This window comes from Oncorhynchus mykiss, unplaced genomic scaffold (assembly GCF_013265735.2).
Source record: "Oncorhynchus mykiss isolate Arlee unplaced genomic scaffold, USDA_OmykA_1.1 un_scaffold_169, whole genome shotgun sequence".
In the NCBI taxonomy this organism is placed as follows: Eukaryota; Metazoa; Chordata; class Actinopteri; order Salmoniformes; family Salmonidae; genus Oncorhynchus; species Oncorhynchus mykiss.
The window spans coordinates 618,260-645,125 of NW_023493669.1; the positions used below are offsets into that span (position 1 = coordinate 618,260).

The window sequence follows — 26,866 nt, forward strand, 5'->3', positions numbered from 1 at the left end:
AACCCAGTCTGAAACCTGTAGCTCTATCTGGCTCTAACCCAGTCTGAAGCCTCTATCTGGCTCTAACCTAGTCTGAAGCCTCTATCTGGCTCTACCCCAGTCTGAAGCCTGTAGTTCTATGTGGCTCTAACCCAGTCTGAAACCTGTAGTTCTATCTGGCTCTAACCCAGTCTGAAGCCTGTAGCTCTATCTGGGTCTAACCCAGTCGGAAACCTGTAGCTCTATCTGGCTCTAACCCAGTCTGAAGCCTATAGCTGTATCTGGGTCTAACCCAGTCTGAAACCTGTAGCTCTATCTGGCTCTAACCCAGTCTGAAACCTGTAGTTCTATCTGGCTCTAACCCAGTCTGAAGCCTATAGCTGTATCTGGGTCTAACCCAGTCTGAAACCTGTAGCTCTATCTGGCTCTAACCCAGTCTGAAACCTGTAGTTCTATGTGGCTCTAACCCAGTCTGGAACCTGTAGCTCTATCTGGCTCTAACCCAGTCTGAAACCTGTAGCTCTATCTGGCTCTAACCCAGTCTGAAGCCTGTAGCTCTATCTGGGTCTAACCCAGTCTGAAACCTGTAGCTCTATCTGGCTCTAACCCAGTCTGAAGCCTCTATCTGGCTCTAACCTAGTCTGAAGCCTCTATCTGGCTCTACCCCAGTCTGAAGCCTGTAGTTCTATGTGGCTCTAACCCAGTCTGAAACCTGTAGTTCTATCTGGCTCTAACCCAGTCTGAAGCCTGTAGCTCTATCTGGGTCTAACCCAGTCGGAAACCTGTAGCTCTATCTGGCTCTAACCCAGTCTGAAGCCTATAGCTGTATCTGGGTCTAACCCAGTCTGAAACCTGTAGCTCTATCTGGCTCTAACCCAGTCTGAAACCTGTAGTTCTATCTGGCTCTAACCCAGTCTGAAGCCTATAGCTGTATCTGGGTCTAACCCAGTCTGAAACCTGTAGCTCTATCTGGCTCTAACCCAGTCTGAAACCTGTAGTTCTATGTGGCTCTAACCCAGTCTGAAACCTGTAGTTCTATCTGGCTCTAACCCAGTCTGAAGCCTGTAGCTCTATCTGGGTCTAACCCAGTCGGAAACCTGTAGCTCTATCTGGCTCTAACCCAGTCTGAAGCCTATAGCTGTATCTGGGTCTAACCCAGTCTGAAACCTGTAGCTCTATCTGGCTCTAACCCAGTCTGAAACCTGTAGTTCTATCTGGCTCTAACCCAGTCTGAAACCTGTAGTTCTATCTGGCTCTAACCCAGTCTGAAGCCTGTAGCTCTATCTGGGTCTAACCCAGTCGGAAACCTGTAGCTCTATCTGGCTCTAACCCAGTCTGAAGCCTATAGCTGTATCTGGGTCTAACCCAGTCTGAAACCTGTAGCTCTATCTGGCTCTAACCCAGTCTGAAACCTGTAGTTCTATCTGGCTCTAACCCAGTCTGGAACCTGTAGCTCTATCTGGCTCTAACCCAGTCTGAAACCTGTAGCTCTATCTGGCTCTAACCCAGTCTGAAGCCTGTAGCTCTATCTGGGTCTAACCCAGTCTGAAACCTGTAGCTCTATCTGGCTCTAACCCAGTCTGAAGCCTCTATCTGGCTCTAACCTAGTCTGAAGCCTCTATCTGGCTCTACCCCAGTCTGAAGCCTGTAGTTCTATGTGGCTCTAACCCAGTCTGAAACCTGTAGTTCTATCTGGCTCTAACCCAGTCTGAAACCTATAGCTCTATCTGGCTCTAACCCAATCTGAAACCTGTAGCTCTATCTGGCTCTAACCCAGTCTGAAGCCTGTAGTTCTATCTGGCTCTAACCCAGTCTGAAGCCTCTATCTGGCTCTAACCCAGTCTGAAGCCTGTAGCTCTATCTGGCTCTAACCCAGTCTGAAACCTATGGCTCTATCTGGCTCTAACCCAGTCTGAAACCTATAGCTCTATCTGGCTCTAACCCAGTCTGAAACCTGTAGCTCTATCTGGCTCTAACCCAGTCTGGAACCTGTAGTTATATCTGGGTCTAACCCAGTCTGAAGCCTGTAGCTCTATCTGGCTCTAACCCAGTCTGGAACCTGTAGCTCTATCTGGCTCTAACCCAGTCTGAAACCTGTAGCTCTATCTGGCTCTAACCCAGTCTGAAGCCTGTAGCTCTATCTGGGTCTAACCCAGTCTGAAACCTGTAGTTCTACCTGGCTCTAACCCAGCCTGAAACCTGTAGCTCTATCTGGCTCTAACCCAGTCTGAAACCTGTAGCTCTATCTGGCTCTAACCCAGTCTGAAGCCTATAGCTCTATCTGGCTCTAACCCAGTCTGAAGCCTGTAGCTCTATCTTGCTCTAACCCAGTCTGAAGCCTCTATCTGGCTCTTAGCCAGTCTGAAACCTGTAGTTCTATCTGGGTCTAACCCAGTCTGAAACCTGTAGCTCTATCTGGCTCTAACCCAGTCTGAAGCCTGTAGCTCTATCTGGCTCTAACTCAAAGGTAGCTGGTCCGAATCCCCTGGGCTGACAAGGTGACAAATCTTGAGCAAGACTCCACTCTCTGAGGGTGTACCAGGGGGAGTTGGGATAAGGACTGACCCTGCCGTGACCCCACTCTCTGAGGGTGTACCAGCGGGAGTTGGGATAAGGACTGACCCTGCCGTGACCCCACTCTCTGAGGGTGTACCAGCGGGAGTTGGGATAATGACTGACCCTGCCGTGACCCCACTCTCTGAGGGTGTACCAGGGGGAGTTGGGATAATGATTGACCCTGCCGTGAACCCACTCTCTGAGGGCGTACCAGGGGGAGTTGGGATAATGACTGACCCTGCCGTGAACCCACTCTCTGAGGGTGTACCAGAGGGAGTTGGGATAATGACTGACCCTGTCGTGACCCCACTGTCTGAGGGTGTACCAGGGAGGGTTGGGATAATGACTGACCCTGCAGTGACCCCACTCTCTGAGGGTGTACCAGGGGGAGTTGGGATAATGACTGACCCTGCCGTGACCCCCAGCTCTAACAGTAACCCCCAGCTCTAACCCCCAGCTCTAACAGTAACCCCCAGATCTAACAGTAACCCCCAGATGTAACAGTAACCCCCAGCTCTAACCCCCAGCTCTAACAGTAACCCCCAGCTCTAACCCCCAGCTCTAACAGTAACCCCCAGCTCTAACAGTAACCCCCAACTCTAACCCCCAGCTCTAACAGTAACCCCCAGCTCTAACAGTAACCCCCAGCTCTAACAGTAACCCCCAGCTCTAACAGTAACCTCCAGCTCTAACAGCAACACCCAGCTCTAACAGTAACCCCCAGCTCTAACCCCCAGCTCTAACAGTAACCCCGAGCTCTAACAGTAACCCCCAGCTCTAACAGTAACCTCCAGCTCTAACAGTAACCCCCAGCTATAACAGTAACCCCCGGCTCTAACAGTAACCCCCAGCGCTAACCCCCAGCTCTAACAGTAACCCCCAGCTCTAACAGTAACCTCCAGCTCTAACAGTAACCCCCAGCTCTAACAGTAACCCCCAGCTCTAACCCCCAGCTCTAACAGTAACCCCCAGCTCCAACCCCCAGCTCTAACAGTAACCCCCAGCTCTAACAATAACCCCCAGCTCTAACAGTAACCCCCAGCTCTAACCCCCAGCTCTAACAGTAACCCCCAGCTCTAACCCCCAGTTCTAACAGTAACCTCCAGCTCTAACAGTAACCTCCAGCTCTAACAGTAACCCCCAGCTCTAACAGTAACCCCCAGCTCTAACCACCAGCTCTAACAGTAACCCCCAGCTCTAACAGTAACCCCCAGTTCTAACAGTAACCCCCAGCTCTAACCCCCAGCTCTAAAAGTAACCCCCAGCTCTAACAGTAACCCCCAGCTCTAACAGTAACCCCCAGCTCTAACAGTAACCCCCAGCTCTAACAGTAACCCCCAGCTCTAACAGTAATCCCCAGCTCTAACAGTAACCCCCAGCTCTAACCCCCAGCTCTAACAGTAACCCCCAGCTCTAACCCCCAGCTCTAACAGTAACCCCCAGCTCTAACAGTAACCCCCAGCTCTAACAGTAACCCCCAGCTCTAACAGTTACCCCCAGCTCTAACAGTAACCCACAGCTCTAACCCCGAGCTTTAACAATAACCCCCAGCTCTAACCCCCAGCACTAACAGTAACCCCCAGCTCTAACAGTAACCCCCAGCTCTAACCCCCAGCTCTAACAGTAACCCCCAGCTCTAACCCCCAGTTCTAACAGTAACCTCCAGCTCTAACAGTAACCTCCAGCTCTAACAGTAACCCCCAGCTCTAACAGTAACCCCCAGCTGTAACCACCAGCTCTAACAGTAACCCCCAGCTCTAACAGTAACCCCCAGTTCTAACAGTAACCCCCAGCTCTAACAGTAACCTCCAGCTCTAACAGCAACACCCAGTTCTAACAGTAACCCCCAGCTCTAACCCCCAGCTCTAACAGTAACCCCCAGCTCTAACCCCCAGCTCTAACAGTAACCCCGAGCTCTAACAGTAACCCCCAGCTCTAACAGTTACCCCCAGCTCTAACAGTAACCCACAGCTCTAACCCCGAGCTCTAACAATAACCCCCAGCTCTAACCCCCAGCACTAACAGTAACCCCCAGCTCTAACCCCCAGCTCTAACAGTAACCCCCAGCTCTAACCCCCAGCTCTAACAGTAACCCCCAGCTCTAACCCCCAGCTCTAACAGTAACCCCCAGCTCTAACAGTAACCCCCAGCTCTAACCCCCAGCTCTAACAGTAACCCCCAGCTCTAACCCCCAGCTCTAACAGTAACCCCCAGCTCTAACCCCCAGCTCTAACAGTAACCCCCAGCTCTAACAGTAACCCCCAGCTCTAACAGTAACCCCCAGCTCTAACCCCCAGCTCTAACAGTAACCCCCAGCTCTAACCCCCAGCTCTAACCCCCAGCTCTAACAGTAACCCCCAGCTCTAACAGTAACCTCCAGCTCTAACAGTAACCTCCAGCTCTAACAGTAACCCCCAGCTCTAACCCCCAGCTCTAACCCCCAGTTCTAACAGTAACCCCCAGCTATAACAGTAACCCACAGCTCTAACAGTAACCCCCAGCTCTAACCCAGAGCTCTAACAGTAACCCCCAGCTCTAACCCCCAGCTCTAACAGTAACCCCCAGCTCTAACAGTAACCCCCAGCTCTAACAGTAACCATCAGCTCTAACAGTAGCCCCCAGCTCCCTTTCTATCTCTTTATCTACACTATCTATCTCTATATCTACACTCTCTCTATATCTACACAATCAATCTCTATATCTGTCTGTCTGTCTGCCTACCTTTCTCTCTATATACACTTTCTATATCTCTCTATCTACACTATCGATCTCTATATATACACTATCTATCTCTATTTCTACACTACCTATCTCTATATATCTGGCTGTCTGGCTGCTTCCCTTTCTCTATCTACACTAGCTATCTCTATATATACACTATCTATATCACTATCTACACTATATCTATATATACACTATCTATATCACTATCTACACTATCTATCTCTATATATACACTATCTATCTCTCTATCTACACCATCTCTATATATACACTATCTCTCTCTCTATCTACACTATCTCTATATATACACTATCTATATCTCTATCTACACTATCTCTATATATACACTATATATCTCTATATATACACTATCTATCTCTATATATACACTATCTATCTCTATATATACACTCTCTAAATCTTTATAAACACTATCTATATCTCTATCTACACTATCTATATCTATATATACACTATCTATATCTATATACACACTATCTATATCTCTATATATACAATATCTTTATCTCTATCTACACTATCTCTATATATACACTATCTATAATCTCTATCTAAACTATCTATATCTCTATATATACACTATCTATCTCTCTGTCTACACTATCTATATATATATATCTATATCTATATATACACTATCTATATCTCTATATATATACACTATCTATATCTCTATATATCTACACTATCTATATCTCTATCTACACTATCTTTATATATACACTATCTATCTCTATATCTACACTATCTATCTCTCTATATGTCTATCTACACTATCTCTATATCTACACAATCTATCTCTCCATATCTACACTATCTATCTATCTCTCTCTATATACACTATCTATATCCATATCTACACTATCTCTATATATACACTATCTATCTATCTACACAATCTATCTCTCTATATCTACACTATCTATCTCTCTAAAAATACACTATCTATCTCTCTATCTACACTATCTCTATATATACCCTATCTATATATCTATCTATATCTATATATACACTATCTATGTCTATATATATACACTATCTATATCTCTATATATACACTATATCTCTATCTACACTATCTTTATATATACACTATCTATCTATCTACACAATCTATCTATCTCTATATCTACACTATCTATCGCTCAAAAAAATACACTATCTATATCCCTATCTACACTATCTCTATATATACACTATCTATATCTCTATCTACACTATCTCTATATATACACTATCTATATCCCTATCTACACTATCTCTATATATACACTATCTATATCTCTATCTACACTATCTACACTGTCTATATCTCTATCTACAATATCTATCTCTATATCTACACTATCTATCTCTCTATATGTACACATCTCTCCATCTACACCATCTCTATATATACACTATCTATATATCTATCTACACTATCTATCTATCTATCTACACTATCTCTATATATACACTATTTATCTCTATATCTACACTATCTATCTCTATATCTACACTTTCTATCTCTATATCTACACTATCTATCTCTCTCTATCTACACTATGTTTGTCTCTGTATCATCTATCTATATCTATCTACACTATCTATCTCTCTATCTACACTATCTTTCTCTCTATCTACACTGACTCTCTATATCTACACTATCTATCTCAAGTCAATTCAATTGAAGGGGCTTTATTGGCATGGGAAACCTATGTTAACATTGCAAAAGCAAGTGAGGTAGATAATATACAAAAGTGAAATAAACAATAAAATTTAACAGTCAACTTTACACATACAGAAGTTTCAAAAGAATAAAGACATTTCAAATGTCATATTTTCTATATATACAGTGTTGTAACAATGTACAAATGGTTAAAATATAAAAGGTATCTCTATATCTACACAATCTCTCTGTCTGGCTGCCTCCCTCTCTCTCTCTCTCTCTTTCCTCCCCCCTCCCCTCTCTCTCTCTCTCCCTCTCTCTCTCTCTCTAGGCTACTGTATCTATAGTCTATCTACCCTATTTAGCCCCCCCATCTCTCCCTCTCTCTCTCTCTCTCTCTTTCCTCCCCCCTCCCCTCTCTCTCTCTCTCCCTCTCTCTCTCTCTCTAGGCTACTGTATCTATAGTCTATCTACCCTATTTAGCCCCCCCATCTCTCCCTCTCTCTCTCTCTCTAGGCTACTGTATCTATAGTCTATCTACCCTATTTAGCCCCCCCATCTCTCCCTCTCTCTCTATCTCTCTCTCTTTCCTCCCCCCTCCCCTCTCTCTCTCTCTCCCCCTCTCTCTCTCTCTAGGCTACTGTATCTATAGTCTATCTACCCTATTTAGCCCCCCCATCTCTCCCTCTCTCTCTCTCTCTCTCTCTCTCTGTCTCTCTCTCAATTCAATTCAATTCAAGGGCTTTATTGGCATGGGAAACATGTGTTAACATTGCCAAAGCAAGTGAGGTAGATAATATATAAAGTAAAATAAACAATAAAATGAACAGTAAACATTACACATACAGAAGTTTCAAAACAATAAAGACATTACAAATGTCATATTATATATATACAGTGTTTTAACAATGTACAAATGGTTAAAGGACACAAGATAAAATAAATAAGCATAAATATGGGTTGTATTTACAATGGTGTTTGTTCTTCACTGGTTGCCCTTTTCTTGAGGCAACAGGTCACACATCTTGCTGCTGAGGTTAGGAAGTGCAGCTCAGTTTCCACCTCATTTTGTGGGCAGTGAGCACATAGCCTGTCTTCTCACTGAGTCTGTACATAGTCTCTCTCTCTCTCTCTCTCTGTCTCTTTCTCTCTCTCTCTTTCTCTCTCTTTCTTTCTCTCTCTCTCTCTCTCTCTCTCTCTCTCTCTCTCTTTATCTCTGTCTCTCTCTCTCTCTCTCTCTTTCTCTCTCTCTCTGTCTCTCTCTCTCTTTCTCTCTGACTCTCTCTCTCTCTGTCTCTGTTACGGTGAGTGAATGAGGACCCAAAAGCGAACTAACTTAAACAGAGCTTCTTTAATAACCAAACTGTGGTAGGCTCAGATAGACCGGCAGATTCCGACAGGACAGGACAAGGTTACAGCAAACATGACGATAGTCTGGCTCAGGCATGAAACACAACAAACAAGAATCCGACAAGGACAGGAACAAAAACAGAGAGAGATATAGGGACCTAATCAGAGGGAAAAAGGGAACAGGTGGGAAACGGGGTGAATGGGTAGTTAGGAGGAGACAAGGAACAGCTGGGGGAAAGCGGGGGAGAAAAGGTAACCTAATAACGACCAGCAGAGGGAGACAGGGTGAAGGGAAAGGACAGAGACAAGACACAACATGACAGTACATGACAGTACCCCCCCACTCACCGAGCGCCTCCTGGCGCACTCGAGGAGGAAACCTGGCGGCAACGGAGGAAATCCTCGATCAGCGCACGGTCCAGCACGTCCCGAGAGGGAACCCAACTCCTCTCCTCAGGACCGTACCCCTCCCAATCTACGAGGTACTGGTGACCACGGCCCCGAGGACGCATGTCCAAAATTCTACGGACCCTGTAGATGGGTGCGCCCTCGACAAGGATGGGGGGGGGGGGGGGGGGAAGACGAGCGGGGGCGCGAAGGACGGGCTTGATGCAGGAGACATGGAAGACCGGGTGGACGCGACGAAGGTATCGCGGAAGAAGAAGTCGAACTGCGACAGGATTAATGACCCGAGAAATACGGAACGGACCAATGAACCGCGGGGTCAACTTGCGAGAAGCCGTCTTAAGGGGAAGGTTCTGAGTGGAGAGCCAAACTCTCTGACCGCGACAATATCTAGGACTCTTAGTTCTACGCTTATTAGCAGCCCTCACAGTCTGCGTCCTATAACGGCAAAGTGCAGACCTGACCCTCTTCCAGGTGCGCTCGCAACGTTGGACAAAAGCCTGAGCGGAGGGGACGCTGGACTCGGCGAACTGAGATGAGAACAGCGGAGGCTGGTACCCGAGGCTACTCTGAAAAGGAGATAGCCCGGTCGCAGACGAAGGAAGCGAGTTGTGGGCGTATTCTGCCCAGGGGAGCTGTTCTGACCAAGACGCAGGGTTACGAAAAGAAAGACTGCGTAAGATGCGACCAATAGTCTGATTGGCCCGTTCTGCTTGACCGTTAGACTGGGGGTGAAAGCCGGAAGAGAGACTGACGGAAGCCCCAATCAAACGGCAAAACTCCCTCCAAAATTGAGACGTGAATTGCGGACCTCTGTCCGAAACGACGTCCGACGGAAGGCCATGAATTCTGAAAACATTCTCGATGATGATTTGTGCCGTCTCTTTAGCAGAAGGAAGCTTAGCAAGGGGAATGAAATGAGCCGCCTTAGAGAACCTATCGACAACCGTAAGAATAACAGTCTTCCCCGCTGACGAAGGCAGTCCGGTGACAAAATCTAAGGCGATGTGAGACCACGGTCGAGAGGGAATAGGAAGCGGCCTGAGACGGCCGGCAGGAGGAGAGTTACCGGACTTAGTCTGCGCGCAGACCGAACAAGCAGCCACGAAACGACGCGTGTCATGCTCCCGGGTGGGCCACCAAAAACGCTGGCGAATGGAAGCAAGCGTACCCCGAACGCCAGGGTGGCCGGCTAACTTGGCAGAGTGAGCCCACTGAAGAACGGCCAGACGAGTAGGAACGGGAACGAAAAGAAGGTTCCTAGGACAAGCGCGCGGCGACGGAGTGTGAGTGAGCGCTTGTTTTACCTGCCTCTCAATTCCCCAGACAGTCAACCCGACAACACGCCCCTCAGGGAGAATCCCCTCGGGGTCAGTGGAGGCTACTGAAGAACTGAAGAGACGAGACAAAGCATCAGGCTTGGTGTTCTTAGAGCCCGGACGATAAGAAATCACAAACTCGAAACGAGCGAAAAACAGCGCCCAACGCGCCTGACGCGCATTAAGTCGTTTGGCAGAACGGATGTACTCAAGGTTCCTATGGTCAGTCCAAACGACAAAAGGAACGGTCGCCCCCTCCAACCACTGTCGCCATTCGCCTAGGGCTAACCGGATGGCGAGCAGTTCGCGGTTACCCACATCATAGTTACGTTCCGACGGCGACAGGCGATGAGAAAAATACGCGCATGGGTGGACCTTGTCGTCAGAGAGGGAGCGCTGAGAAAGAATGGCTCCCACGCCCACCTCTGACGCGTCAACCTCGACAACGAACTGTCTAGAGACGTCAGGTGTAACAAGGATAGGAGCGGATGTAAAACGATTCTTGAGGAGATCAAAAGCTCCCTGGGCGGAAACGGACCACTTAAAGCACGTCTTGACAGAAGTAAGGGCTGTGAGAGGAGCTGCCACCTGACCGAAATTACGGATGAAACGACGATAGAAGTTCGCGAAGCCGAGAAAGCGCTGCAGCTCGACGCGTGACTTAGGGACGGGCCAATCAATGACAGCTTGGACCTTAGCGGGATCCATCTTAATGCCTTCAGCGGAAATAACAGAACCGAGAAATGTGACGGAGGAGGCATGAAAAGTGCACTTCTCAGCCTTCACAAAAAGACAATTCTCTAAAAGGCGCTGGAGGACACGTCGAACGTGCTGAACATGAATCTGGAGTGACGGTGAAAAAATCAGGATATCGTCAAGGTAAACGAAAACAAAGATGTTCAGCATGTCTCTCAGGACATCATTGACTAATGCCTGAAAGACAGCTGGAGCGTTAGCGAGGCCGAAAGGAAGAACCCGGTATTCAAAGTGCCCTAACGGAGTGTTAAACGCCGTCTTCCACTCGTCCCCCTCCCTGATGCGCACGAGATGGTAAGCGTTACGAAGGTCCAACTTAGTGAAAAACCTGGCTCCCTGCAGGATCTCGAAGGCTGAAGAGATAAGAGGAAGCGGATAACGATTCTTCACTGTTATGTCATTCAGCCCTCGATAATCTATGCAGGGGCGCAGAGACCCGTCCTTCTTCTTGACAAAAAAAAAACCCCGCTCCGGCGGGAGAGGAGGAGGGGACTATGGTACCGGCGTCAAGAGCTACAGACAAATAATCTTTGAGAGCCTTACGTTCGGGAGCCGACAGAGAGTATAGTCTACCCCGGGGGGGGGTGGTTCCCGGAAGGAGATCAATACTACAATCATACGACCGGTGTGGAGGAAGAGAGGTGGCCCTGGACCGACTGAACACCGTGCGCAGATCGCGATATTCCTCCGGCACCCCTGTCAAATCACCAGGCTCCTCCTGTGAAGAAGAGACAGAGGAAACAGGAGGGATAGCAGACATTAAACATTTCACATGACAAGAGACGTTCCAGGAGAGGATAGAATTACTAGACCAATTAATGGAAGGATTATGACAAACTAGCCAGGGATGGCCCAAAACAACAGGTGTAAAAGGTGAACGAAAAATTAAAAAAGAAATGGTTTCACTATGATTACCAGAAACAGTGAGGGTTAAAGGTAGCGTCTCACGCTGAATCCTGGGGAGAGGACTACCATCCAGGGCGAACAAGGCCGTGGGCTCCTTTAACTGTCTGAGAGGAATGTCATGTTCCCGAGCCCAGGTCTCGTCCATAAAACAGCCCTCCGCCCCAGAGTCTATTAAGGCACTGCAGGAAGCTGACGAACCGGTCCAGCGTAGATGGACCGACAAGGTAGTGCAGGATCTTGAAGGAGAGACAGGAGTAGTAGCGCTCACCAGTAGCCCTCCGCTTACTGACGAGCTCTGGCCTTTTACTGGACATGAAGTGACAAAATGACCAGCGGAACCGCAATAGAGACAGAGGCGGTTGGTGATTCTCCGTTCCCTCTCCTTAGTCGAGATGCGGATACCTCCCAGCTGCATGGGCTCAGCACCCGAGCCGGCAGAGGAAGATGGTAGTGATGCGGAGAGGGGGGCGACGGAGAGCGCGAGCTCCTTTCCACGAGCTCGGTGACGAAGATCAACCCGTCGCTCAATGCGAATAGCGAGTTCAATCAAGGAATCCACGCTGGAAGGAACCTCCCGGGAGAGAATCTCATCCTTTACCTCTGCGCGGAGACCCTCCAGAAGACGAGCGAGCAAGGCCGGCTCGTTCCAGCCACTGGAGACAGCAAGAGTGCGAAACTCAATAGAGTAGTCTGTTATGGATCGATTGCCTTGACATAGGGAAGACAGGGCCCTGGAAGCCTCCTCCCCAAAAACAGATCGATCAAAAACCCGTATCATCTCCTCCTTAAAGTCCTGATACTGGTTAGTACACTCAGCCCTTGCCTCCCAGATTGCCGTGCCCCACTCACGAGCCCGTCCAATAAGGAGAGATATGACGTAGGCGACACGAGCAGTGCTCCTGGAGTAAGTGTTGGGCTGGAGAGAAAACACAATATCACACTGGGTGAGGAACGAGCGGCATTCAGTGGGCTCCCCAGAGTAACACGGCGGGTTATTGATTCTGGGCTCCGGAGATTCGAAAGCCCTGGAAGTGGCCGGTGGATCGAGGCGGAGATGGTGAACCTGTTCTGTGAGGTTGGAGACTTGGGTGGCCAGGGTCTCAACGGCATGTCGAGCAGCAGACACTTCCTGCTCGTGTCTGCCTAGCATCGCTCCCTGGATCCCGACGGCTGAGTGGAGAGGATCCGAAGTCGCTGGGTCCATTCTTGGTCGGATTCTTCTGTTACGGTGAGTGAATGAGGACCCAAAAGCGAACTAACTTAAACAGAGCTTCTTTAATAACCAAACTGTGGTAGGCTCAGATAGACCGGCAGATTCCGACAGGACAGGACAAGGTTACAGCAAACATGACGATAGTCTGGCTCAGGCATGAAACACAACAAACAAGAATCCGACAAGGACAGGAACAAAAACAGAGAGAGATATAGGGACCTAATCAGAGGGAAAAAGGGAACAGGTGGGAAACGGGGTGAATGGGTAGTTAGGAGGAGACAAGGAACAGCTGGGGGAAAGCGGGGGAGAAAAGGTAACCTAATAACGACCAGCAGAGGGAGACAGGGTGAAGGGAAAGGACAGAGACAAGACACAACATGACAGTACATGACAGTCTCTCTTTCTCTCTGTCTGTCTCTCTATCTGTCTGTCTCTCTCTGTCTCTCTGTCTGTCTCTCTCTCTCTCTGTCTGTCTGTCTCTCTCTCGCTCTCCCTCTCTCTCTGTCTGTCTCTCTCTCTCTCTCTCTCTCTCTCTCTCTCTTTATCTCTGTCTCTCTCTCTCTGTCTCTCTCTCTTTCTCTCTCAATTCACGTCAAGTGAAATAAACAATAACAAATTAACAGTAAACATTACACTCACAGAAGTTTCAAAAGAATAAAGACATTTCAAATGTCATATTATGTCTATATACAGTGTATACAGTGTAGCGATGTACAAATAGTTAAAGTAGAAAAGGGAAAATAAATAAACATAAATATGGGTTGTATTTAAAATCTCTCTCTGTCTCTGTCTCTGTCTCTCTCTCTGTGTCTCTCTCGCTCTCTGTGTCTGTCTCTCTCTTGCTGTGTCTGTCTCTCTCTCTCTCTCTGTGTCTGTCTCGCTCTCTCTGTGTCTGTCTCTCTCTCTCTGTGTCTGTCTCTCTCTCTCTGTGGCTGTCTCTCTCTCTCTGTGTCTGTCTCTCTCTCTGTCTGTGTTTCTCTCTCTCTCTCTCTCTCTCTCTCTCTCTCTCTCTATCTCTCTGTGTCTGTCTGTCTCTCTCTCTGTCTATCTGTCTCTCTGTCCATCCATATCTGTAACCTGAGAGATGTAATAATGATTACCAGATAAACGACTTGTTACTGTCTATTCATAGTGATGGGCCAGGTTGATATTTGCATGCAAGTGGTGTGTGTGTGTGTGTGTGTGTGTGTGTGTGTGTGTGTGTGTGTGTGTGTGTGTGTGTGTGTGTGTGTGTGTGTGTGCTGCAGTTCCCTCGCCCATCCTCCTCGCCTGTATCCCATCCCCTGCAGCACGGAGTCTGTCTGTAGTCAGGGGACAGAGCCAGCGGCGCGCCAACTCTACAGCCCCGTCACACAGCACAAAGAACCTCCTTTATTTCAATCCACGCACTACATTTACCGGAGCCTCCTCACACACACGCACACAGCAACTCTTTCTCTCTCTCTCTCTCTCTCTCTGGTCCCCGGTCAGAACGGACGGTTCGGTAAGGATCATGTCTTCTAATGGCTGTTGTACCGGCGGCGGTGACGTGCTGCAGATCCAACTCGGGCTGATTAACGCGGGGAATAAATATCTAACGGCTGAAACGTTCGGTTTTAAAATCAACGCCTCCGCACCGAGTCTGAAGAAGAAACAGATGTGGACGTTGGAGCAGAACACCGGTGACACGGCGGGAGACTCGAGCGGCAGCGTGGTGTTCCTCCGGTCACACCTCGGACGGTATCTGGGTACGGATAAAGACGGGAACGTTACCGGGGAGAGCGAGTGTCGAGGTAAAGACTGCAGGTTCGTGTTAACGGCGCATGATGACGGCCGCTGGTCGCTGCTCTCTGAGCCCTTCGGGAGGTACCTGGGAGGCAGCGAAGACCGGATCAGCTGCTTCGCTCAGGTATTGGGGGTTGATATAGGAGTTGTGTGTCCGCATCCTGGCTTCATAGACTAGACGTAATATAGTTAATGTAAAGGGGTTGGTTGGTCGATGTGTATGTTTGGTCGGGGTGTATGTGTGGTCGGGTGTATGTGTGGTCGGGGTGTATGTGTGGTCGGGGTGTATGTGTGGTCGGGGTGTATGTGTCGGGGTGTATATGTGGTCGGGGTGTGTGTGTGATCGGGGTGTATGTGTGGTCGGGGTGTATGTGTGGTCGGGGTGTATGTGTGGTCGGGGTGTATGTGTCGGGGTATATGTGTGGTCGGGGTGTATGTGTGGTCGGGGTATATGTGTGGTCGGGGTGAATGTGTGGTCGGGGTGTATGTGTGATCGGGGTGTATATGTGGTCGGGGTGTGTGTGTGGTCGGGGTGTATATGTGGTCGGGGTGTGTGTGTGATCGGGGTGTATATGTGGTCGGGGTGTGTGTGTGGTCGGGGTGTATGTGTCGGGGTATATGTGTGGTCGGGGTGTATGTGTGGTCGGGGTATATGTGTGGTCGGGGTGTATGTGTGGTCGGGGTGTATGTGTGGTCGGGTGTATGTGTGGTCGGGGTGTTATGTGTGCTCGGGGTGTATGTGTGGTCGGGGTGTATGTGTCGGGGTGTATGTGTGGTCGGGGTGTATGTGTGGTCGGGGTGAATGTGTGGTCGGGGTGTATGTGTGGTCAGGGTGTATGTGTGGGTGTATAAACATCTAGCTAGAAACGCAAAGGTTATGTGTTGGAATCTCATCGTGGACAACTTGAGCATTTTTACCTTACTAACCCTAACCCTAACCCCAACCTTAACTCTGCAACTACTTAGCAAGTTAACCCTTCCCCTAACCTTAAAACCATTTAACCTAACTCCTAACCTTAACCTTAATCCCTAACCTCTAGCCTAGCTAAAGTTAGCCACCTAGCTAACGTTAGACACAACAAATTGGAATTTGTAACATATTGTACGACTCGCAATTGAAAACATATCATATGAGTTGTAATTCGTAACATACAGTATCATATGAAATGGATAATGGCCATAAAGGAATTACATACCAATACGAAACTGTAACATCATACTAAATTAAGTGTCTTGGATTTCCCCTTACTGAATAGTAGGGAAATCCTCTGAGACCAGGTTTGGAGTGTGCAGGTGTATAGCCTGTAGTGCTTGTGCTTGTGTGCACTACATTTTGCCATGTAGCTGAACTAAATTCAAAATCTAGGTAGTGTTTTCAGTAGTTAATTCCTTTATTGCCATGTAGCGGTGTAGCTAACTACTGGAACTACACACTACTGTTTTACCGTGTAGCTAACTACTGGAACTACACTACTGTTTTACCATGTAGCGGTGTAGCTAACTACTGGAACTACACACTACTGTTTTACCATGTAGTGGTGTAGCTAACTAACTACTGGAACTACACACTACTGTTTTACCATGTAGCGGTGTAGTTAACTACTGGAACTACACACTACTGTTTTACTGTGTAGCTAACTACTAGAACTACACACTACTGTTTTACCATGTAGCGGTGTAGCTAACTACTGGAACTAAACACTACTGTTTTACCATGTAGCGGTGTAGCTAACTACTGGAACTACACTACTGTTTTACCATGTAGCGGTGTAGCTAACTACTGGAACTACACACTACTGTTTTACCATGTAGCGGTTTAGCTAACTACTGGAACTACACACTACTGTTTTACCATGTAGCGGTTTAGCTAACTACTGGAACTACACATTACTGTTTTACCATGTAGCTAACTACTGAACTGCACACTACTGTTTTACCATGTAGCGGTGTAGCTAACTACTGGAACTACACTCTACTGTTTTACCATGTAGCGGTGCAGCTAACTACTGGAACTACACTACTGTTTTACCATGTAGCTAACTACTAGAACTACACACTACTGTTTTACCATGTAGCGGTGTAGCTAACTACTGGAACTACACACTACTGTTTTACCATGTAGCAGTGTAGCTAACTACTGGAACTAAACACTACTGTTTTACCATGTAGCAGTGTAGCTAACTACTGGAACTACACTACTGTTTTACCATGTAGCGGTGTAGCTAACTACTGGAACTACACACTACTGTTTTACCATGTAGCAGTGTAACTAACTACTGGAACTACACACTACTGTTTTACCATGTAGCGGTGTAGCTAACTACTGGAACTAAACACTACTGTTTTACCATGTCAAATCAAATCAAATCAAATCAAATTTTATTTGTCACATACACATGGTTAGCAGATGTTAATGCGAGTGTAGCGAAATGCTTGTGCTTCTAGTTCCGACAATGCAGTAATAACAAGTAATCTAACTAACAATTCCAAAACTACTGTCTTGTACACAGTGTAAGGGGATAAAGAATATGTACATAAGGATATATGAATGAGTGATGGTACAGAGCAGCATAGGCAAGATACAGTAGATGGTATCGAGTACAGTATGTACAAATGAGATGAGTATGTAAACAAAGTGGCATAGTTTAAAGTGGCTAGTGATACATGTATTACATAAGGATACAGTCGATGATATAGAGTACAGTATATACGTATGCATATGAGATGAATAATGTAGGGTAAGTAACATTATATAAGGTAGCATTGTTTAAAGTGGCTAGTGATATATTTACATCATTTCCCATCAATTCCCATTATTAAAGTGGCTGGAGTTGAGTCAGTGTCAGTGTGTTGGCAGCAGCCACTCAGTGTTAGTGGTGGCTGTTTAACAGTCTGATGGCCTTGAGATAGAAGCTGTTTTTCAGTCTCTCGGTCCCAGCTTTGATGCACCTGTACTGACCTCGCCTTCTGGATGATAGCGGGGTGAACAGGCAGTGGCTCGGGTGGTTGATGTCCTTGATGATCTTTATGGCCTTCCTCTGACATCGGGTGGTGTAGGTGTCCTGGAGGGCAGGTAGTTTGCCCCCGGTGATGCGTTGTGCAGACCTCACTACCCTCTGGAGAGCCTTACGGTTGAGGGCGGTGCAGTTGCCATACCAGGCGGTGATACAGCCCGCCAGGATGCTCTCGATTGTGCATCTGTAGAAGTTTGTGAGTGCTTTTGGTGACAAGCCGAATTTCTTCAGCCTCCTGAGGTTGAAGAGGCGCTGCTGCGCCTTCTTCACGATGCTGTCTGTGTGAGTGGACCAATTCAGTTTGTCTGTGATGTGTATGCCGAGGAACTTAAAACTTGCTACCCTCTCCACTACTGTTCCATCAATGTGGATAGGGGGGTGTTCCCTCTGCTGTTTCCTGAAGTCCACAATCATCTCCTTAGTTTTGTTGACGTTGAGTGTGAGGGCCCTCACCTCCTCCCTGTAGGCCATCTCGTCGTTGTTGGTAATCAAGCCTACCACTGTTGTGTCGTCCGCAAACTTGATGATTGAGTTGGAGGCGTGCGTGGCCACGCAGTCGTGGGTGAACAGGGAGTACAGGAGAGGGCTCAGAACGCACCCTTGTGGGGCCCCAGTGTTGAGGATCAGCGGGGAGGAGATGTTGTTGCCTACCCTCACCACCTGGGGGCGGCCCGTCAGGAAGTCCAGTACCCAGTTGCACAGGGTGGGGTCGAGACCCAGGGTCTCGAGCTTGATGACGAGCTTGGAGGGTACTATGGTGTTGAATGCCGAGCTGTAGTCGATGAACAGCATTCTCACATAGGTATTCCTCTTGTCCAGATGGGTTAGGGCAGTGTGCAGTGTGGTTGAGATTGCATCGTCTGTGGACCTATTTTGGAGGTAAGCAAATTGGAGTGGGTCTAGGGTGTCAGGTAGGGTGGAGGTGATATGGTCCTTGACTAAGTCTCTCAAAGCACTTCATGATGACGGATGTGAGTGCTACGGGGCGGTAGTCGTTTAGCTCAGTTACCTTAGCTTTCTTGGGAACAGGAACAATGGTGGCCCTCTTGAAGCATGTGGGAACAGCAGACTGGTATAGGGATTGATTGAATATGTCCGTAAACACACCGGCCAGCTGGTCTGCGCATGCTCTGAGGGCGCGGCTGGGGATGCCGTCTGGGCCTGCAGCCTTGCGAGGGTTAACACGTTTAAATGTCTTACTCACCTCGGCTGCAGTGAAGGAGAGACCGCATGTTTTCGTTGCAGGCCGTGTCAGTGGCACTGTATTGTCCTCAAAGCGGGCAAAAAAGTTATTTAGTCTGCCTGGAAGCAAGACATCCTGGTCCGTGACTGGGCTGGATTTCTTCCTGTAGTCCGTGATTGACTGTAGACCCTGCCACATGCCTCTTGTGTCTGAGCCGTTGAATTGAGATTCTACTTTGTCTCTGTACTGGCGCTTAGCTTGTTTGATAGCCTTGAGGAGGGAATAGCTGCACTGTTTGTATTTGGTCATGTTACCAGACACCTTGCCCTGATTAAAAGCAGTGGTTCGCGCTTTCAGTTTCACACGAATGCTGCCATCAATCCACGGTTTCTGGTTAGGGAATGTTTTAATCGTTGCTATGGGAATGACATCTTCAACGCACGTTCTAATGAACTCGCACACCGAATCAGCGTATTTGTCAATGTTGTTATCTGACGCAATACGAAACATCTCCCAGTCCACGTGATGGAAGCAGTCTTGGAGTGTGGAATCAGCTTGGTCGGACCAGCGTTGGACAGACCTCAGCGTGGGAGCCTCTTGTTTTAGTTTCTGTCTGTAGGCAGGGATCAACAAAATGGAGTCGTGGTCAGCTTTTCCGAAAGCTGTAGCTAACTACTAGAACTACACACTACTGTTTTACCATGTAGCGGTGTAGCTAGCGACTGGAACTACAATCTACTGTTTTACCATGTAGCGGTGTAGCTAACTACTGGAACTAAACACTACTGTTTTACCATGTAGCGGTGCAGCTAACTAACTACTAGAACTACACACTACTGTTTTACCATGTAGCGGTGTAGCTAGCGACTGGAACTACAATCTACTGTTTTACCATGTAGCGGTGCAGCTAACTAACTACTAGAACTACACACTACTGTTTTACCATGTAGCGGTGTAGCTAGCGACTGGAACTACAATCTACTGTTTTACCATGTAGCGGTGTAGCTAACTACTGGAACTACACACTACTGTTTTACCATGTAGCGGTGTAGCTAACTACTGGAACTACACACTACTGTTTTACCATGTAGCTAACTACTGGAACTACACACTACTGTTTTACCATGTAGCGGTGTAGCTAACTACTGGAACTACACACTACTGTTTAACCATGTAGCGGTGTAGCTAACTACTGGAACTACACACTACTGTTTTACCATGTAGCGGTGTAGCTAACTACTGGAACTAAACACTACTGTTTTACCATGTAGCTAACTACTGGAACTACACACTACTGTTTTACCATGTAGCGGTGTAGCTAACTACTGGAACTACACACTACTGTTTTACCATGTAGCGGTGTAGCTAACTACTGGAACTACACACTACTGTTTAACCATGTAGCGGTGTAGCTAACTACTGGAACTACACACTACTGTTTTACCATGTAGCGGTGTAGCTAACTACTGGAACTACACACTACTGTTTTACCATGTAGCGGTGTAGCTAACTACTAGAACTACACACTACTGTTTTACCATGTAGCGGTGTAGCTAACAACTGGAACTACACACTACTGTTTTACTGTGTAGCTAACTACTGGAACTACACACTACTGTTTTACCATGTAGCGGTGTAGCTAACTACTGGAACTACACACTACTGTTTTACCATGTAGCTAACTACTGGAACTACACTCTACTGTTTTACCATGTAGCGGTGTAGCTAACAACTGGAACTACACACTACTGTTTTACTGTGTAGCTAACTACTGGAACTACACACTACTGTTTTACTGTGTAGCGGTGTAGCTAACTACTAGAACTACACACTACTGTTTTACCATGTAGTGGTGTAGCTAACTAACTACTGGAACTACACACTACTGTTTTACCATGTAGCGGTGTAGCTAACTACTAGAACTACACACTACTGTTTTACCATGTAGCGGTGTAGCTAACTACTGGAACTACACATTACTGTTTTACCGTGTAGTGGTGTAGCTAACTACTGGAACTACACACTACTGTTTTACCATGTAGCTAACTACTAGAACTACACACTACTGTTTTACCATGTAGCGGTTTAGCTAACTACTGGAACTACACACTACTGTTTTACCATGTAGCGGTGTAGCTAGCGACTGGAACTACAATCTACTGTCTTACCATGTAGCGGTGTAGCTAACTACTGGAACTACACACTACTGTTTTACCATGTAGCTAACTACTGGAACTACACTACTGTTTTACCATGTAGCGGTGTAGCTAACTACTGGAACTACACACTACTGTTTTACCATGTAGCGGTGTAGCTAACTACTGGAACTACACACTACTGTTTTACCATGTAGCGGTGTAGCTAACTACTGGAACTACACTATTGTTTTACCATGTAGCGGTGTAGCTAACTACTGGAACTACACACTACTGTTTTACCATGTAGCGGTGTAGCTAACTACTGGAACTACACACTACTGTTTTACCATGTAGCGGTGTAGCTAACTACTGGAACTACACACTACTGTTTTACCATGTAGCAGTGTAGCTAACTGCTGGAACTACACTACTGTTTTACCATGTAGCAGTGTAGCTAACTGCTGGAACTACACTACTGTTTTACCATGTAGCGGTGTAGCTAACTACTGGAACTACACTCTACTGTTTTACCATGTAGCGGTGTAGCTAACTACCGGAACTACACACTACTGTTTTACCATGTAGCAGTGTAGCTAACTACTGGAACTACACTACTGTTTTACCATGTAGCAGTGTAGCCAACTAACCACTGGAACTACACAGCATTGTCTCGGCATTGTCTCCCTGTCTAAATAAAGACACCTTGGTCTCAGCATTGACTCCCTGTCTAAATAAAGACTCCCTGGTTTCAGCATTGACTCCCTGGTCTCAGCATTGACTCCCTGGTCTCAGCATTGACTCCTTGGTTTCAGCATTGACTCCCTGGTCTCAGCATTGACTCCCTGGTCTCAGCATTGACTCCCTGTCTAAATAAAGACACCTTGGTCTCAGCATTGACTCCCTGTCTAAATAAAGACACCTTGGTCTCAGCATTGACTCCCTGTCGAAATTAAGACACCTTGGTCTCAGTATTGACTCCCTGTCTAAATAAAGACACCCTGGTCTCAGCATTGACTCCCTGTCTAAATAAAGACACCCTGGTCTCAGCATTGACTCCTTGGTATCAGCATTGACTCCTTGGTCTCAGCATTGACTCTCTGGTCTCGGCATTGACTCCTTGGTATCAGCATTGACTCCTTGGTCTCAGCATTGACTCCTTGGTCTCAGCATTGACTCCCTGTCTAAATAAAGACAATGTTTTGTTTGCTGTGTGTGGGGGGTGGATGTGGGTACGCAGACCTGCGAGCAAGGATATGTGGACCTGCTGTATTACCAGGATGTGTGTATTAACAGGATGTGTGTATTAACAGGATGTGTGTGTATTAACAGGATGTGTGTATGTATTAACAGGATGTGTGTATTAACAGGATGTGTGTGTGTATTAACAGGATGTGTGTATGTATTAACAGGATGTGTGTATTAACAGGATGTGTGTGTATTAACAGGATGTGTGTATGTATTAACAGGATGTGTGTATTAACAGGATGTGTGTGTGTATTAACAGGATGTGTGTGTGTATTAACAGGATGTGTGTGTATTAACAGGATGTGTGTATTAACAGAATGTGTGTATTAACAGGATGTGTGTGTGTATTAACAGGATGTGTGTGTGTATTAACAGGATGTGTGTGTGTATTAACAGGATGTGTGTGTGTATTAACAGGATGTGTGTGTGTATTAACAGGATATGTGTGTGTGTATTAACAGGATGTGTGTGTGTATTAACAGGATGTGTGTATTAACAGGATGTGTGTGTATTAACAGGATGTGTGTGTGTATTAACAGGATGTGTGTGTGTGTGTATTAACAGGATGTGTGTGTATTAACAGGATGTGTGTGTGTATTAACAGGATGTGTGTGTATTAACAGGATGTGTGTGTGTATTAACAGGATGTGTGTGTATTAACAGGATGTGTGTGTGTATTAACAGGATGTGTGTGCGTGTATTAACAGGATGTGTGTGTATTAACAGGATGTGTGTGTGTATTAACAGGATGTGTGTGTGTGTATTAACAGGATGTGTATGTGTATTAACAGGATGTGTGTGTATTAACAGGATGTGTGTGCGTGTATTAACAGGATGTGTGTGTGTATTAACAGGATGTGTGTGTGTATTAACAGGATGTGTGTGTATTAACAGGATGTGTGTGTGTATTAACAGGATGTGTGTGTGTATTAACAGGATGTGTGTGTGTGTGTATTAACAGGATGTGTGTGTATTAACAGGATGTGTGTGTGTATTAACAGGATGTGTGTGTGTGTATTAACAGGATGTGTGTGTGTATTAACAGGATGTGTGTGCGTGTATTAACAGGATGTGTGTATGTATTAACAGGATGTGTGTATTAACAGGATGTGTGTAAACAGGATGTGTGTGCGTGTATTAACAGGATGTGTGTGCGTGTATTAACAGGATGTGTGTGTGTATTAACAGGATGTGTGTGTGTATTAACAGGATGTGTGTATGTATTAACAGGATGTGTGTATTAACAGGATGTGTGTGTAGTAACAGGATGTGTGTGTGTATTAACAGGATGTGTGTATTAACAGGATGTGTGTAAACAGGATGTGTGTGTGTATTGACAGGATGTGTGTATGTATTAACAGGATGTGTGTATTAACAGGATGTGTGTGTAGTAACAGGATGTGTGTGTGTGTGTTCCAGACAGTATCAGCAGCAGAGAAGTGGTGTGTCCACCTGGCCATGCATCCCCAGGTAACTATTGCACACACACACACACACACACATACATCACCCTGCCTCCAAACCCCTCCCAGGTGAACCTGTTCAGCCTGGCCAGGAAGCGTTATGCCCACCTGACCTCTAACCCCTCCCCCCCAGGTGAACCTGTTCAGCCTGGCCAGGAAGCGTTATGCCCACCTGACCTCTAACCCCTCCCCCCCAGGTGAACCTGTTCAGCCTGGCCAGTAAGCGTTATGCCCACCTGACCTCTAACCCCTCCCCCCAGGTGAACCTGTTCAGCCTGGCCAGGAAGCGTTATGCCCACCTGACCTCTAACCCCTCCCCCCCAGGTGAACCTGTTCAGCCTGGCCAGGAAGCGTTATGCCCACCTGACCTCTAACCCCGATCACTCTGAGGTCTCTATAGACCGTGACTTCCCGTGGGGTGTCGACTCTCTGGTCACCCTGGTGTTCCTGGATCAACGCTACCACCTGCAGACGTCTGATAACCGCTTCCTGAAGAACGACGGCAGCCTGGAGGCCACGCCGGACAAGACCACCGGATACACGCTGGAGTTCCGCTCCGGCAAGGTGGCGTTCAGGGATTGTTCCGGGCGCTACCTGGCGCCGTCGGGCCCGAGCGGGACCATGAAGAGCGGGAAGAACAGCCGTGTGGGGAAGGATGAGATGTTCTCTCTGGAGCAGAGTCACCCTCAGGTGGTTCTCACCGCCGGCAACGAGAGGAACGTCTCCACCAGGCAAGGTAGGACCAACACAAGCTTAGTGGAACCTTACTAGAACGTTACCAGGCAAGATAGGACCAACACAAACTTAGTGGAACCTTACTAGAGCCTTACCAGGGAAGATAGGACCAACACAACCTTAGTGGAACCTTACTAGAACCTTACCAGGCAAGATAGGACCAACACAACCTTGTGGAACCTTACCAGGAAAGATAGGACCAACACAACCTTAGTGGAACCTTACTAGAACCATACTAGGGATGCTAGGACCAACACAACCTTAGTGGAACCTTACTAGAACCTTACCAGGCAAGATAGGACCAACACAACCTTAGTGGAACCTTACTAGAACCATACCAGGGATGATAGGAGCAGCACACCCTTACTAGGACCTTACCAGGTAAGATAGGACCAACACAACTTTAGTGGAACCTTACTAGAACCTTACCAGGGAAGATAGGACCAAGACAACCTTAGTGGAACCTTACTAGAACCTTACCAGGCAAGATAGGACCAAGACAACCTTAGTGGAACCTTACTAGAACCTTACTAGGGATGATAGGATCAACACAACCTTACTAGTTTAACCTTACTAGAAACTTATCAGGGATGAACAACAACAACCTAGAACTAGAGACCTGTAGAACCTTTCTAGAACATCCACCAGGCAAAGTAGGACATGCAGAAATAGAATGAGGTGATCTCTATAATGGTTGACCTAAACAGAGTTGACATCATCTCTTCAAACAGCTCATAACTTTAAAAGGAACAAGAACATCCAAACAAACGATTTTTACACAATACCGGAATTTCCAGTAGTGTTTCTAGTCTCATGGAGACTGTGTCCTGTGACCTTATTTCAACTTCTATGAGCACCTAAATGACACAGCTACCAACCACTAGCGGTGTCTGGGGTGTGACCTTATTTCAACTTCTATGAGCACCTAAATGACACAGCTACCAACCACTAGTGGTGTCTGGGGTGTGACCTTATTTCAACTTCTATGAGCATCTAAATGACACAGCTACCAACCTCTAGCGGTGTCTGGGGTGTGACCTTATGGGGGCTCAGACAGGGTCAGATTTGTCTCCTCAGACAGGGTCAGATTTGTCTCCTCAGACAGGGTCAGATTAGAGTCTCCTCTCTCATCTTCTTTTAGAGATTGAAGACTTCTTCCTCCCTCCTCTTGTCATCATCCCCTTCCCCTCCTCCTCCTCTTTCCACCACTGCTCCTCTTCCTTATCCCTTCCTCTCCTTCTCCTTCTCTTCCCCTCCCCCTCTTGTCATCATCCCCTTCTCCTCCTCCTCTTCTCCACCTCCTCTTTCTTATCCCTTCCTCTCCTTCTCCCTCTCTTCCCCTCCACCTCTTGTCATCATCCCCTTCCCCTCCTCCTCTTCCTCTTCTCCGCCTCCTCTTCCTTATCCCTTCCTCTCCTTCTCCTTCTCTTGCCCTCCTCCTCTTGTCATCCTCCTCCTCCTCTTCTCTGCCTCCTCTTCCTTATCCCTTCCTCTCCTTCTCCCTCTCCCTCCTCCCCTTCCCCTCCTCCTCCTCTTCTCCTCCTCCCCTTCTCCACCTCCTCTTCCTTCCTCCCTTCCTCTCCTTCTCCCTGTCTTCCCTTCCTCCTCTTGTCATGCTCCCCTTCCCCTCCTCCCCTTCCCCACCTCCTCTTTCCCCTCCTCTTGGTCCTCCCCTCCTCCTCTTCCTCCCCTCCACCTCTTTCATCCCCTCTTCCTCCCCTCCACCTCTTTCATCCCCTCTTCCTCCCCTCCTCCTCTTCTCCTCTTCTCTCCTCCTCTTTCCTCCTCCTCCTCCTCTTCCCCAGCTCCTCTTTCCTCCTGCTCCTTCTCTTCCCCTCCTCCTCTTTCCTCCTCCTTCTCTTCCCCCCCTCCTCTTTCCTCCTCCTTCTCTTCCCCTCCTCCTCTTTCCTCCTCCTCCTCCTCTTCCCCAGCTCCTCTTTCCTCCTCCTCCTTCTCTTCCCCATCTCCTCCTTCCTCCTCCTCCTCCCCTTCCCCAGCTCCTCTTTCCTCCTCCTCCTCCTCCCCTTCCCCAGCTCCTCTTTCCTCCTCCTCTACCTCCTCCTCCTATTTCCTCCTCCTCCTTATCTTCCCCAGCTCCTCTTTCCTCTTCCTTCTCCTCTTCCCCAGCTCCTCTTTCCTCCTCCTCCTCCTCTTCCCTCCTCCTCGTTCTTCTTCCTCCTCCCCTTCCCAGCTCCTCTTTCCTCCTCCTCCTCCTCCTCTTCCCCAGCTCCTCTTTCCTCCTCCTCCTCCTCCTCCTCCTCCTCCTCCTCCTCCCCTCCTCCTCTTTCCTCCTCCTCCTCCTCCTCCACTTCCACTTCCCCAGCTCCTCTTCCTCCTCCTCTTCTCTTCCCCAGCTCCTCTTTCCTCCTCCTCCTTCTCTTCCCCAGCTCCTCCTTCCTCCTCCTACTCCTATTCCCCAGCTCCTCTTTCCTCCTCCTGCTCCT

General features: G+C 47.5%; 1 protein-coding gene across 1 annotated transcript in view; it reads left to right on the forward strand.

Annotated features, from left to right (window-relative positions):
• The first annotated feature begins 14,166 nt into the window (after positions 1 to 14,166).
• LOC110515373 (fascin) overlaps positions 14,167 to 26,866 on the forward strand; it is a 31,083-nt gene continuing 18,383 nt past the window's right edge. Inside the window, exons 1-3 of the mRNA XM_036972518.1 lie at positions 14,167 to 14,768; positions 23,644 to 23,694; positions 24,012 to 24,423. Of these exons, the coding sequence (XP_036828413.1) occupies positions 14,373 to 14,768; positions 23,644 to 23,694; positions 24,012 to 24,423 (859 nt within the window). The 5' untranslated portion in view covers positions 14,167 to 14,372. The remainder of the gene's footprint in view (positions 14,769 to 23,643; positions 23,695 to 24,011; positions 24,424 to 26,866) is intronic.